This window comes from Cricetulus griseus, assembly GCF_003668045.3.
Source record: "Cricetulus griseus strain 17A/GY chromosome 1 unlocalized genomic scaffold, alternate assembly CriGri-PICRH-1.0 chr1_1, whole genome shotgun sequence".
Taxonomy (NCBI): domain Eukaryota; kingdom Metazoa; phylum Chordata; class Mammalia; order Rodentia; family Cricetidae; genus Cricetulus; species Cricetulus griseus.
In genome coordinates this window covers 114,285,369-114,301,746 of record NW_023276807.1, presented here as the reverse complement: position 1 = coordinate 114,301,746, position 16,378 = coordinate 114,285,369, and the positions used below count along the sequence as shown (strand labels likewise).

General features: G+C 33.5%; 1 protein-coding gene across 1 annotated transcript in view; it reads left to right on the top strand.

The window, feature by feature from the left end:
* Lcorl (ligand dependent nuclear receptor corepressor like) overlaps positions 1-15,294 on the top strand; it is a 134,377-nt gene extending 119,083 nt beyond the window's left edge. Inside the window, 2 exon segments of the mRNA XM_027386978.2 lie at positions 1,045-1,138; positions 9,157-15,294. Of these exon segments, the coding sequence (XP_027242779.1) occupies positions 1,045-1,138; positions 9,157-13,927 (4,865 nt within the window). The 3' untranslated portion in view covers positions 13,928-15,294.
* The last annotated feature ends 1,084 nt before the right edge of the window (positions 15,295-16,378 follow it).

The window sequence follows — 16,378 nt, the reverse complement described above, 5'->3', positions numbered from 1 at the left end:
TTGCAATGTTTTCCTAGGCAGCACTGTCATCATTGATGGTAGCATTGTACAGATTTGATTGTCTTACTTGATACTGAGTACCATGAGAATGGGTAGTTTGCATGATTTTCTTTCTTTTTTTTTTTTTTTGTGCTGCTGTTCTGTCACACTGCTTTGTACATTAGAAGCACTCAATGCATGATTATTTCTACAGAGGAGGCTATGAATATGGTATCTTATTCATTCATATTTATGTTTTCCAAAGTTATATATGTGGATTGATTTAGTTACTGTAAAAGTCAGTCAATTTTCTTTAACCTTGCTATGTTTTTAGTATATTTTTAAGCTGATATTTTTTTCTTCCATGATTCCTTTCCCAAGGCTTAACTTTTCAGTTTTTGAACAAATAGATAAGTGTATCTTCTTGGTATTATTAGTTGTTGGATTGTAAATTAATAGTGCATTCTGTGCTGGCCTTGTCCTATTAACAATTTCAGAATCATTTAAGTTTTTTTATTTGTGAAAATTCAATATTATATCTGTGATAATTACATATTAATAAAAAAATACTGAAAAGTTTGTTTTATAGCAGTTGTCTTTCCTGGTTCTATGTTTTTATATGTAGTTTCTTTATCTAATCTTAGATATAATGTAAGCACAGATTCAACTCTTGTACATTTTAGCAGTTTAATGTAGTAGATAAGTAATTATTAAGCTCTCACTCATAACACATCCTTACATTGCTTTGGATTTCGCAAAGTGCCAGCCTTGAGGGAAAACAATCATGGACGAGCTGTCAAATTGACTTAACACTGCAGAATGGTGGGAAAGTGACCAAAGTTTGATTTTAAACAAATAATGTGTTTGTTCATTTCTCAATACCACCTGGCAGAACCAGTTCTCCTCTCGTTTTTCCTTATGTAGTTCCTTCCCAGTTATGTCCTGTTCCTAAAACTGGATCAAATAAGTGTTGAATTTATGTCATTAGTACATCAGCAAAAAAGTAAGTGCTGGTGTTCAATGGTAGTTACTCCTATAAAGTTTTTTCTCTTGCAATAATTATAGGGGATGGAGTGTTAGATCTCTCTACAAAGAAAACCAGCATAAAATCTGAAGAGTCGCCCATATGTGATCCTTCTTCTGAAAATGCAGTTGCTGGGTAAGCAATATCTAGGAAATATAATTCAATATTAATATAAATGACCTCTTGCAGAGAACACTTAATACTGTGCTGGATAGGACTGACATAGTTTTTCTTCAGAATTTTTGTCACTCATAAGTTTGTCTCTCTCATATTTTCATTTGTCCTTTCTCTTTCTTTTTTCTTTCTGTTAAAGAAAAGTTATCAGAACAATCACCAAACTTCAATTCATGTTACTAAAATGAACTATCAACTTAATCATGGGATACAAACTAAGAAGCAGGACAAGTGAGAAAACTTGAAATACTCAAGAGGCAATTTTAAGGAAAATATGTAATATAATACTTAGTTTTTTAAAATAATGAGCCATTTCTAAAAGTGCTGTAGTTACTAATTCTAAAACTAGCATATATGTTTACAGTTTTGCTTTAGTGTGGTGGCAAACAACTTAATATTTATCTAGTAATCACCACAAAAGGTCCTTTCATGTCTTTAAAACTCACTAAATTAATTTAAATAAATAATTGCTAATGAAATGCTGTTCTGTTGGATTTTGGGGTTTTTTGTAACTTTTACATCTTCTCATTAACTGCATAGAAATCTTTTTTGTCCCATTTAAATCTGAGATAAATTTATTTCAACTAAGGCTGTAATAGAACTGGAGTCACAGGTATAACAGACTTTAGAAGATTACAAGGTTGCATTTGAAATAGAGTAACATTATAAAATGAAGTTAGTCATATACATCTTTTTTCAGATTTTAAGTTTTATGTAGAGGAAAATGAATCTTTGGAACTGAGATGTCTGTGTTTGGAAGTATTCTTGCTGCTACAAATTTCCTTTAAATGGGTTGACTCTTTTATTACTTGTTTAGCGGTAACGTCACGTTTCTACTAACAAAAAAGCTCCTTTAGGATTTGGGTATTTTTATAATGGAACTCTATTTGTAAATAAAAATTATAAGTGTTGCTCTGCAAGCAGCTTTCAGAGGAAAAGCAACATCATGAGAATATTTTTACAAATACTCAGTTAGGATTTTATGTTCTTGGAAGGTCTGCCCATTGAGGCCACCGTATCATTGACACATTGTCCTACCAGGACTGTAGCGTTTGCTTTGATAAGGAGTAACTACTACATCCCACAGACCTAACGTGTCATAAGCAGTGATGTTACCTAAGCAAGGAGTATAATAAAGGAGTGGACCCTCCCCTTCCATAGCTGTGTGAGAGTCTCTCATACATCAGTTTACCATCGTTTCATTCCATCCATCCAGGAGACTACACAGAAACAGAGAGGACTATGTGGAAAGAAGTGCTGAGTTTGCAGATGGTTTGCTCTCAAAAGCTTTGAAAGACATTCAGTCTGGAGCACTGGACATAAATAAAGCAGGCATACTTTATGGCATACCTCAAAAAACCTTACTTCTCCACTTAGAAGCCTTACCAGCAGGGAAGCCTGCATCTTTTAAAAACAAAACTCGAGATTTCAATGATAGTTACTCCTATACAGACAGTAAAGAAACGTGTGCTGTGCTGCAAAAAGTAGCCTTGTGGGCAAGAGCTCAAGCAGAGCGCACAGAAAAAAGTAAACTCAACCTACTTGAAACCTCAGAATTAAAATTCCCAACAGCTTCCAGTTACCTCCATCAGTTAACTCTACAGAAAATGGTTACTCAGTTTAAAGAAAAAAATGAAAGCCTTCAATATGAAACTTCAAATCCTCCTGTACAATTAAAAATTCCTCAGCTACGAGTAAATTCAGTTTCAAAATCACAACCTGATGGTTCTGGTCTGCTGGATGTTATGTATCAAGTTTCCAAAACCTCTTCAGTCCTTGAAGGATCAGCTCTCCAAAAACTGAAAAATATTCTCCCTAAACAGAACAAAATAGAATGTTCTGGGCCTGTAACTCACACAAGTGTTGACTCTTACTTTCTACATGGGGACCTCTCTCCTTTGTGTCTTAATTCTAAAAATGGAACAATTGATGGAACCTCTGAGAACACTGAAGATGGATTGGACCGGAAAGATAATAAGCAGCCCAGGAAAAAACGTGGCCGCTATCGGCAGTATGATCATGAAATAATGGAAGAGGCCATTGCGATGGTAATGAGTGGAAAAATGAGTGTTTCCAAAGCACAAGGAATTTATGGGGTCCCTCACAGCACTTTAGAATACAAGGTAAAAGAAAGATCTGGAACACTGAAGACTCCTCCGAAGAAGAAACTACGATTACCAGACACTGGGTTATATATGACAGATTCAGGGACTGGCAGCTGCAGAAACAGCAGCAAGCCTGTGTAGATTATTGTTAGAGTATGTCTGTGTATGTGTGCGCGTGCGTGTATGTGTGTGTGTGTGCATGTGTGCGGGCATGTGTGCGTGCATGCGTGTGTGCATGCGTGTGTGTGTGTGTGTGTGTGTGTGTGTGTATGTGTACATACACACATAGAAATTACAAATGCTCACTCTGACAGGAGACATGAAATTTTACAGTTCAAAAACCACTTACATGCCTTTTGAAAAAGTTTTATTCAGGGTTTTCACTGTGGACAGAATTACAGAGTTGCTTATTAATTCTGATAGTTTGTATTTAATCCTTGTATAAATAGGTGAAAAAAGATTCAGGTTTTCTTTAGTAGTCAATAGCATAAAATGTGGGAAAACAAGTAATTGTCAAGTGAAACATTTTTTTTATTGGTAAAAGAGTATTCTAGCCATTCAGTTGAACCATCTTATAATGGAAATATGATATTAATAGTTTGTGAACACTTTTGTGTAACATACCTACAAGTACTGTGAGTATGTCAAAGAACCAATCAAAGTTAAATAGTTATCTCTGTACCAAGAGTAACTAATAGATACAGTATTAATACACTACAGTGCATTCTATGAAATACAAAATGCACTAGAGTGCATCCACCAGGATAGAAGAGAAAACCTTAAAGGATATGTATAGTAAAATTTAATATTTATCATTTAATTGTTGATTTAGCAGGAAGTTGGGGTTAAAAGTATATAATTTAAATTTAAAAAACTGACATAGTTAACCCCAGCAGCTATAGAATCCTTTAATATAAGATGGAATACTAAAAACAAAAAGTAATTTAAATTTAATTATTAAAGTAATTTAATTTTGTTTTTCATTTGAAAAATAAGCTAATGTGTAAGGTTAGAAAAGAAAGTTGGAATGCAACTTAGAGCATGTTTATAATGTGCACAGAACAAGCTTGAGAATGGTCATTTTGGTTAAATGTGCTGGTTAGTTGATGTTATGACTACTTTAAGGATTGTGACACACTCCTCCTATTGAAAAACCTCAGTGTGACTTTAATATATTTGCTGCTGTGACATTTCAAAACATTTTCAGTTTATCAAAATGAATTACAGATTTCATTTTGGTGGGTGATACATTATCATTTTGCTAATAACCAAATTTGCAGTTTGTTCAGGGTCTTGAATAGATTTACAGATATTTAACACTGAAGCTGTTTTGAACTTTCAGTAATGTAAACTCTTTACTAATTGGATAGTTAGAAGCTGGGCAGTGCATTTTAACTTTTACTACTCATATGAGACCAGTAATTTTTATAAAACAGTTTTAAAAATATGGGTCAGAGTATTCATGTGGGGGTATGGAGTATGCAGTTTGGGTAGTAAAATGTAATAAAGCATGTACCTCCATGTAAAGAATGGAGATTGCTTTATAGATGAGAATCCTCCCCAGTATCCCTTTTCTCTGTTAGAATTCAGGTTCTGGTCATTTTCCTAAGCCACTTTTCCTAAATCCAAAAGGAATTCTTAAACAGCTGAATTTAAAAAATGAGTGCACCTTGTCAAATACTTGTGTTTGTGTGTGTTTAATAATCACATGAACATGTGATTGTTCAGCTACTGAACTTTAAAACCACTTACATGTATTTAAACAAACTGAAAAATAAGATAATATAACCAGGTAATTACTTGGTCTCTGAGATCTATATTGAACATGTTCAGCTGTTAATGTTACCTGCATACTAAGGTATGAATCCTCTTCATCTTTTTCTTCCCCCAAGAAAATATACATAATAGATCACAAGACAGAATTCGTCAGGGTCATCTTTCTTTTTAAAGAATTAAGCCATATTTTGTGAGGACCGGAACATGGATTGTTTATTATATTTCCTCCTCTTCCCATTGAGAAACAAAGTTAAAAAGTAAATGCCTCAAAAACAATTTTCTTGACCTCTTTATACAGAATTTTACTTGCAAAACTTTGGGAGCTCGAATGCATTACATAATATTTATATTGTATTGAGCTTTTTTATTCCTCACACTATATTTACATTGATAAATTGATTGAGAAGTTTATAGTAAAGGGAAACTTACAGAACACTTTTATATCATTTAAAAGATGACCTGACCAAAAACTTTACAGGATTCATATATCAGGGATCATTTTGCTATTGACTTCACAGTGATCAGTAGTTTTATAGGTAATATTATAGTTAATTTGCAGCATTTTAGTACTTGTATTATTTATTTTTGGTCAAATAGTAAATTAAAATATTTTTTGATAGTTTATAGGTAATGATCAACCCATAACTTTTAAAAGAAACATAATGTTTGTATTACTGAGTTGACTTTTTGATTATACAAACTAGGAAAGGCAGGGAAGTTTATGGGTTCCCCTCTCCCCACTGATTCTATTAAGATGTCCTTTATGTTAAACTTTCAAAGTACTTTATAAATTTAGTTACCAGTTACTACTTAATTGACAGATTCTGAAAAGTCCAGTTTCAGCTGACTTTTAATGAATATGAAAGCAACCCTTATGTGCTTTCTACTTATTTGAATGTTCCTCAAGTTTTATATTTAAAATAAAAAAAGAAGGAATAGAAAAAAACAGTGCCTCTGTTTTTAGAAAACTACTGCTCAGTAAAGTTGTTTAAACCATTTCTGGTAGCTGATGACAATTTTATATTAAACTGTGTACTGACTTTAGTGAGACTGATTCTTTTTTTAGTTGTTTACAGTGCAGATACTTGTGTTTGTTTTTTAATTGCAGTATTTCCATTGTCGCGGTAATTTAGTAAAACTCTGTGGCTGCCTTGATTTTGACAGATTTTGTTAATATAAACTGATTGTTAGGCAATTAGTTATATTTATGCATAAATCAATTGCACTATAATTCATGAATTATTTATTACAATATTTTCTAATGAATTCATGTATCTGTCTTGTGTTGTACATGTACTGTAATTTTGTTCCTACTTTGTGTTGTTATATATCTAAATCTGATTGTATGAATTTTAATTGTTCAGTTAACGTGTTTCTAGGTTGTAATTTGTAGTAAAGCACTTCAATGCTTTTGCACTTAAATTTACAACACTGTCGGTGTGTGGTTAATTTACTCATTCAGTAAAAGAAAAGAAAAGTAAAACTTGACTATACTGAATTCTTTGATTCCCTGTAAGGAGTTTTTTTTTTTTTTTTAACTGTTATTAGAAATTGACTTTCAAAGAAATACTCAACAACAAATTTCTAATGGAAAGGGGACAAACTAACAAAAATGAGATTGTTTGGGCTTATAAACAAACAGGAAAGAATTAGAAAGAATTCATCTTAGAAAAAAACTTGATAGCCAGTAAGGTTAAGGTGGCCTTTAATCTTATCACTTAGGAGACAGAGGCAGGTGGATCACTGTGAGTTCTAGGCCAGTTTAGTCTTCATAGAGAGGTTCAAGCCAGTCAAAGCTGCATTGTGAGACTCTGTCTCCAAATAACAATTTTAGGGTGGATTGGAAACTCACACATAAGACCATTCACTCATTACATTTTTCTTTCTTCTAAGATGGAAAAAAAGAGAGAAAAAAACTTTGAAATCAAACAAGACTATTTTAAAATTCTGTACTTAATTTAGTTGTCCACTGTGATATATAAGATAGAATCTAATATCTGAATATCTGACATAGTAATCTATTTTCATATTGCTAGGTGAGTATTAGTGACTATTGGTATTTTTTCAGCTTCCAGTATAAAAACTAGCAAACTGAACAGGAAAACTCTTCCTTTAAAATAAAGATTTCCTTGGAATGTCAGAAAAGGAAGTCAGTGGTTTCAATAATTTTATGAGCTTAATCAAATTGAAATTATAATATTTTTATAATATGTAACACTTACTGCTTTTTTATCATTTCCATTTTGACAGGGCTGACTTCTTTTTCTATTGGGAATTGCACCCTGGGCTTTGGACATGCTAATAAGCATATACTCTCCCAGCTCCTCTATACAAATCATTTCATTAACAGAAAAATGCCTTTGAGCATTTTAGGAACTACTAAAATGATACTAACCTTTGAAATATATATCATATTCTAAAAGTTTGTAAGCCTTCCCACTTGTTACTACTTAATAAATATGCTTACCAGGCCTTAACATTGTTTCAGAAACTATTCGAAGTATACTTCTTAGGGTATGTTGGCTTTTCCTTTGCTTGTCTGAAATCATAAAATTGAATTGCTGGAAAAGGATATAATTATCTAAGATTTGGTAACTATCATTTCATGTTGCCTTTGCTGGACCATTTTTAAAAACCTTTTGACATTGAATTTTGAGTTATTTCTAATCATTGTACACTGTACCATTATAAAATTAAGTTTTAAAATTTTTACAGAAGGAGCCAATCCGAGGGCTATATATATTCTTTTGTCTAGAGGCAGCACTGAACTTAAAGATCTTTGTTTATTTTGGTTTATTTTAACTCTGTTTGCTTCTATATGTCAGAACATGTACTAGTCTTTCTAAACATTTGTAAACTCTAATAATTATTTTTTTTCTCAATGAAGTTTTGGTCACATGCTTACTAGAATTTGCTTTGGCACTGTTTTGCTCCTTAGACAACATAATTGTATAAAACTCAATAAATTATTGTGTAATATCTATAGATAAAAGTTATTCCAGTGTCAGGTAATAATATAAAAATATTGATTTCAGTGGTTATTTTAAAACAAATCCCTTTAATTTTTAATACCATGAACATACTAATCCTTTATTCTTGAAAAAAAAAAGCACATTTCATTTGGGTCATTTATAAGTAGTATATCTCAATTACAATCCTAAATAGCATTGTTTTCAGACTAGGAACAAATGACAGGCTCATCGGGTTAGAGAAGGGCTGTTCCCACTACAGAGTTTGGTGATGTTTCATTAAAATGGATACTTTTCTGAAACAGAATTCCTTTAATATATTTTATTCTTCTTGCTGCTGGTATTGAATTAAAAATATAGGTTTCTATACTGTTGATAAGCAATCCTGAGTCGTAGTTAAAGTTAGATGTGTATTAGTGTCTGTGGTAGGGCATTTTCCAGCATTTGAAATTTAATAATTAGGTAAGTAGTGCCTTCAGTTTTCCTGTGCTTTTCCATAGTTTTTAAAATCAGTTAAAAAGTAGATTTAATTTTTAAATAGCTTCCTTTTTCTTTTATATTCTTCCTAGGTTAAAATGGCTGCAGCTTAATCTCAGAAAAAGATACTCTTTTATTTATTTTAAATCTAAATTTGATAACTTTCTTTATGGTTATGCACAGCTCTCATAATATTAAATTTCCTTTTTACTACCTACTAAAGTATTTTAAATAAAAATAAGATTTTATTCCTTACCTTCCTTATTTGCACTAACATGGGCTGATAATTATAAAATATGGCAAAGTATATACTACTTTACAAAAATTTTTATTCCTTTTGAAGCACTTTTCATTAAAGATTATTAATATATCCAAGATCCTTAATATTACCAATGTGTTAATAATGTATGATCATCAGCTTCTATATTGCAAAAGCTTTGCTTTGACTCCTGTACTTTGTCATAGGAAATTACTTAACAGTGCTTCATACTGTTTCTGCTAAACAATGACCAAGATGTCCTTGCAGTTCCATCCATAGGAGTCAGGAGTCCAGCAATACCAAAATACATCATTCAAACGCAGTCAAGAATTATAACTCCTTATCATGGTATCTTTCCTGTAATTCATTTTTTGTTTGATTTTTTATTTTTAGTTCAACTGTTGATGCAAAATCAGAGGAAGCTACTAAAATGGAAAAAGGAAAATCAGCATTAAGCAAAGTTTTGGAATCTTTGTGCATACGTCACCATCAACAAGTTTTGGCTATGTTGAAATTTCTAGTCCAAGAGCAGAATGCTGCTTCTATTTGCTGTTGTAATTCATCATGTACTATGTCTTCAGAATCTCAAAAATCCCTATTCGAAGATGATTTACATGGTCTGTCCCATAGCTGTGAATATAGACTGGCAGAAAGAGGGTGTTTACACAATGAGAGACAAAGCCCTAGTTTAGTGCCTCTGCCAGTCTGTATTAAAGAATTACATTGTTTGTCTTGTCAAACTGTAACTGTTGAACACATTAAGACAGTAATGAATAGAGGTGTTGAAAACAGTTATAATCCACACAGGTGTTGTTGTGGACAATTAGCAGAGAATCACTCTACAAAATCAAACTTTCCTAGTCCTCTGTCAAGGGAAGTTTGTGATCTGTCAGTCAATCTTAAAGATGGCTGTAGATCTCGAAGTCCCTCACCCCCACCATTGTCACCTGTGGAGACTGGAGGATTTGAAAAGTGGAAAGACATCGTCTCAGAGCATTCAGCCTTAGAAAATAACAAACTTGAGACAAGCATTAACCAGCCTCCATCTCTCACACCAGCTGAGATAAGCATTCACAAATGTGGTCATGATAGCAAGATAAATAAAAGTAAGCAATCCAGTAACTCTGATTCTGTGCTCTTGGACGCCAGCAGTAGTTATACTTCAAATCATGAAAAGGGCGAAACAGCTATAATTTTTCAAGATTTAATGGACCGTATTAATGAAAAATTAAAATCAATAGAAACCACAGATACATCAAACCTCATAAAATTATCTAGCTCTGATTGTGATTCAGATAATGATTTTAAATTGGGAGATTTAATAACATCTCTCTTGCACAGTGCAACAGCTAGTGACTATAGTTTTATGGAATTACTGAGTCAACATGATAAAAAGGTAGAAAATAAAATTATTCAAACACGATTTCGAAAACGTCAACAAACCTTATTTGCAATGCACAACTCTCCTGATTCGCCTGTAATCAGAAGGCAGTCTTTACAGATAAAAAGAGAACTTGCCAGTCTTGATGAAAACTTTCTGAAAAAAAGGCACAGTGAAAAAAATTCAAGAAAATTGTCATGCAATGATAAGATACCTTCAGTGAACAAGGAATTCCAGCCTTGTCAAGAACCTTTAAAAAATTCCAAGAGCTTTCAAGATGAAAATCATGCAGAAACACTATCTTCACCAAATGATGTAGCACCACAACTGCAGGTAACTGTTGAGAGTTCAGAAACTAATGTGGCTTTTGATCAATTTTCAGAAGCAACTTCATCTGAGAAAATGAGCCAAAGAAAGTCACCAGAGAAATCTACAACTGAAAAACTAACTGTACAAAATAATAGGGAAAATACAAAACTAGAAAATACTCAAACACTTTTGAGAACTGATGCTCCTGGTCTTTTGAGCAGAACTAAACGGAATATTGTGCCTCCAGGGTGGTATTCCATATATGTAACAAACAATTCTGCTTCCAAAAAATTCCTTGAGGGCAAAAGAGTATCAGACTGTGCTCACAACAAAGATCCAGTCAGAGATCCAACTGAAAGTCTCCAAACTAGAGACTTAAACAAAATTGCAATGAATTCTAATTTGCAAGTTGTTGTGGAGCGTTTGGAAGACACAATAAATATGGCTCAGAGGTCTTGGACTAATCAAGCATTATCTGAAGGATGTAAAGCCTACAAGAAATTGATAGAAACAGATAGTAAAGTCCAAAATTCTGGGGCAGCTTTGACTTGTACTTTAAGTAGAATGGCTAGTAAAAATCAGGGTTTATCAAAATCTCTAATAGCATCTAGTAATAAAAGGAATTATGGTATGCCTATAATGAATTTGAAAAAGAAATCTGATAATCAGAAGACAGCACTCATTTTAGAGAGAAATAGTTTGACATCCAGTGTTGAAAGTGTGCCAACAAAATGTGAAGGAACTGAAAGTTCTGTTTCTAATTATTCTAGTCCCATCAAACTCATGTTTTTATCTGAGATTAAAAGCAATGAAGGAGTCAAATATACTTTAACTTCAGTCAGCACATCACAATCAAATGCTAAGTTTGCTTCTCACAAGCATAAAACCCATCAATTAACTGGAAGAAAAAGAGAAGCAAAGGAAGACATACCAAACACTAACTTTGACGATTATAGTTCTAATCATGATATTAACTACCTTCAAAGCCAATTAAACTGTGTACAAGAGGCTACACCATCATCTGCAGAGTTCCCTGACAGTTTAAACAGTAATAAGCCACAAGAAGACCCTGAGGGAAAGTCAAGCGGTGCTATTGACTTACCATATAAAAGAAAGCCAGGTAGGCCTAAAAAAATTGGCCCCCAAGTTGTGAAACAGATTAAACGGCCAATTGGAAGACCACCCAAACCTAAAGCCGGTCAAACAGATGTCAGTGTTGGCCAAACTGAGTCTTTTAGTTCTGGGAAGAAAAATCTAGAATCTCTATCAGAAGTGAAAGAAGGTATTTATAGAAAGAGTATTGTTGTCACTGTTGTTTATGGAAGGTCAAGAAGAACCAAGAGATGTGTTTCTGAAGGAAGCATGAACATTAGCAACATCTCATTGAACAATGATGCTGAGGACTTTGCAATTAACTCTAGAAGCCTCAGAAATACTAGAGAATATGAGACTGGCTGTGGAGAAAGTCTAAGTGCTGTGTCAAAATTGACACCTGAAAGTGAGATTTGTGATTCTGACTTTGAATATGTTAGACCCATCAAGAGCAAGTCTGTGATCCCTCAGGCTTCCAAGAACATTATTCGACCAAATCAAAAGCCTTTGTCAATTGTTAGGAAGCCTGGTAGACCTGCAAAAGTGAAAATCTCTGGTATATCTGTGACTGTTAGTAGAGTTTCACCTCAGCAAAGGGAAGTATGCCTTAGCAGCTGCTTACCTCCTTTAGAACAGGAGACTATGTTAGAGAAAACTTGCCGAGAAGAAAAGCTTGACCAACAGTGCAGTAAGTTAGATAAGGTCAGGCACACCGATGTTGACATGTTTAAGAATGAATCAAATAGTACTGTTGTTTCTATACCTCCAAAACATTCCATCAGGGCTAGAAAACCTTCTTTGCATTTCTTACATTCACTTGCATCTTCTGACTCACTCACTTACAAAAATACTCTGCGTCATAAATCATGTAAACTCCATCTGCAGAAAGGCAAAAGTCCAAAGAAAAAATATAGACAGTCAAGTTTGAAACTAGCTTCCAAAGGTATCCCAGGATCTAAACATTCAAGGAAAGCAGCAAAATGTTTTGAAGATAAAAAATTAATGCCCATTTCTGAAGTATCCTTGGACCCTGTTATTTCATCCAACCCTTTACTCAGGTGGTGGGCTACCTCTACTTCAAATGATTCCTTGTTAGAGGAATTGAACAATAGATTTGAACAAATAGCAAATGCATGGGTGCAGGTGAGTAGAGGTGAAGCTCAGAATTCTGTTCGTAGAACAGAATTCACTGAAGATAGTGGTTTCAAAGCAGCAAGCCCTCTGGAAACCTGTCTTCTAGAACTTGAAGTCTCACCTGTAAAAATGCTTTTTCAAAAAAAATATAATTTGAATGAACTTTGTACCTGGTTTATGCAAACAACAGAAACACAGTCCCTTTCACTGGTTAGAAAAGCAAATGCTCGAAACCCTTTGGAAGTGATAAACACCAAGGGCATTAAGTTAGGGGTGAAATGCTGTGGGTTTAATGCTAGCCCCTTCAGGAAGCACTTTAAAAAGTTTGCAGTCTCCTCTCCTTCAAAGTCAGCAGGGAAGTTCCGTATACTACATAAAATGGTTGGCTCACCACTCTTAAATGTGAAAAGAAATTTAACACTAGCTAGGTTGAAAAGGACTGAGTTTAAGAGTTTGCACTGTGAAAGGTGGAGAAGAGAGGAAAAGCCACACAGCCACAGAACAGTTGACTGGAACTCAAAAAGAAGGAACTTAAGATTTTTCTGCCAGAATCAGTTTTTTACTAAGACAGAGGGGGAGATAAATGAAGAGACATCACTCAGTGGGGAAAGTACAGTAGGTAACCAAGGGGCCTCGCTACCAGAAACCAGAGGTGACTCTCCTCGTGAGAGGGTGGCAGTTCATGACTTCACAACACATGCTAGCTTAGAGAGTAACGTTAAGTCAGAAACAAAGGAGAATGGAACAGGGTGTGGCCAGATCAATTCTGAAAAGGGACAAGGACTAGGAAATGTGTTTTCTAGTAATTGGAGGACAGAAACTTTAAAAGACTGTAGAATATTTTTGAGGAAAATCAACTGTCTTGAACAAAGAAATACTTTTAAACTAAATACAGTCATTTATTCTCCGGAATCTGTTGACAGTGGGCATAATCAGGTACAAGAAGAATCAAAGCGTTTTAATTTAAGGTCCCATTCGGCAAGGCAAAATTCCTTTAAAAAGCAAAATAAAGAAAGAGAAAGTGCCAAAGCAAATAGTCCTGCAAGTGATAAACTAACTGATGAACTTGACAGTAGTCAGATAAGTAAGCATGTTAATTTTGACAAGAGTCCTGATAGTTCTGAGGCTCTTAGCAAGTTAAACAAAAGAAAAAGACCACCATGGAAGACCACAGAAATGTCAGCTAAAAGATATAAACGACAGTCTTGCAACAATGGACAAATGGCAAACTATTGTACAAAATCCTAAATAGGTAAGTTTCTCTCTCCTTAATCTTAAAGTTTCATTATAGGTGCCTTGAGTAAAGCATAAGCTAGTGGGTAGAAAAGGAACAGCTAATTCAATTCTAATTTATTTCTAAAATATTTGAACAACCTCAATTCATGGCACCTAGTATGAAACTCATGAAATAGATGCAGCTTGAGGTGGTGCACTTGGCCACTGGGTGTCAAACACAAGCAAATACATTTAGAGGAGACATGAAGAGCTTCATGAAAATAGGCCATGAATGTATTTGATAGATGGCTATGAACAGCTAACTAAAAATTTACTACTGCAAGCTAATCCATGCTTATTCTCCTCAAAAATAAATATGTTAGTATATAGAAAAGAGCTAAGACTGTCTCATTTAAGACTGAAACACTGTGATCCTAGGGTGTCAATCTTGCCCAGTAAGCTGTTACTCCATTTGATGCTGCTTTGCAGTAAGCTGTTACTCCATTTGACACTGCTCAGAAAACCTGCTGTGAGGCTGCTTATTTAAAAAGCAGTCAACTAAGATGTTTCCAGTGATCATCGAGTATGTTAAGTGTACTTCTATGAATCAGACATTGATCTCACTTGTGCAGATACAAAGAATCCTTTATGTAGCTGAGCAAGTCACTGTTGGGTCATGTCAAATTGAGAATGCAAACAAATTATATGGTAGTGAGGTACCTTATTAAGTTACACTGGCCTAGCTTGGGTACCCTAGGAAGATTATTGCCCCTTTGAATGTAATAAAGTGGTAATACGAACATGGTAGTTGCCAGCATAGCCATTTCTGTCTGCTTATCATAGGTGCTAGATATTAGAAGATGGGAGACTTTACAAATTACTTCCTCACCATGAGAGAATGCCAGGGTTATATTTAGAAAGAATATTCTATGGTTTGTGTTCATTTTTACATTGTATAATTTACGGCAGTCTTTGGGGGCTTAGGGAAGTATTAGTGTCTTGCCAGAGTCAATAGCATCAGGTCTCGTTAAAACATTAAAAGAGCAATTAAGTTGAAAAGTTTTAAATAGGCTAATGGTTTTATGTGTACCACCCCCCCAATTCAATTAGCTGAATAATTTTAACATGCACAATTCAGTACTATGTAACATAAAATGATTAAAATTTCAAATATCTAAAATGAAATGACTAAATGCTTAAAGGAGGTCAAAGTAGAATCTCCATTATGAAAGGTAAATGAAAGTAGAAAGAAATAAGTTGATTGTGGTTTTCAAGAACGCTAAAAGTAACATTATAACAAATGCTCTGTCAGGAAAATACTTAATAGCAAATTTTTAAGCTTATAAGTTACCTAAAATATATATACAAGTTTCACGAAGAATAAAATAGTTTCATTTTTACTTGTTTCATCTTCATCTCATGCTGTTACAGATTTTAAAAAGTAATTTGCATTAATTCATTTTACAACAGAACTGTATTTTATCCTTGCAGCTTCTTACCCATTGTATTTTCCTAACAAACACAATTTTACTGAAATATTATTCTTTACCCTGCCAAATATAAAATTACTCTAAAACAGGAAGATGGAGAATATCTAAATATTACTTTTGCATATTAATTTTAAAATCCTTTCTGGGTATTTAAAATAATAGCATCATATGAAGAGTTGTTTTTCATCTTTTCCATTTTAAAATTTGCTAGTAATGTTTCCTGTTCTGCTTAAAGTTTTAATCATCTTTACTGATAACTTTCCTTCTTTATTTTTAACATTCTTTTTTAATCAACAAGATCATTATTTTTATAAAATTGTATTTATAACAATATTTGTTATGTTTATGTGATTTTTAAATGTTTCTTACAGTGTTGTTGTGTTTTTTTTTTCTCATTATTCTTGGTAGTCCATACTTGTTTTTGCCTTTTGGAAGTAACACTAAAACTCATCATTAGTTTTATATGTGTTTTTCTTTTTCGTAGAATAGTGACTGAAGACTTGAAAGACTGTTAACCACAGGACTTTTCTAGAAAAATTCTTGTGTGATGTATATTATGAATTTGAAATGTTTCTATGGGTGAAAAAAAAAACTTGTCTCTATCATGAATGTCTTGCCTGTGTACATATTAACTGTCAAGATGTGGTTTAATACATAAGATTTCACTGCATTTTCCATACTCTGTGTTAAATGTAGACACGGGAAGAAAGGCAAGTGCAGTTCTATCCTATTGTATTTCTCCTATTTAAGGAATTATTACAATATGTTCTTAGCATGGAAAGTCCAGGAAGTTCCATTTCATCTAAGTGAGAAAAGACGTACATGTTTATATAAATAAAGTTATTTTGTGTTGTAAGCAGGAAACAGTGATTAATGTCATGGGTTTTGCTCTTAGAAAATTAAGATTTTTTTTTCATAGAAAACTAAATATGTATTGAAAGCTGAGTAATGTGACCAGGAAGAAGTTACCTGATGGAACATGAAGGAGGGACTC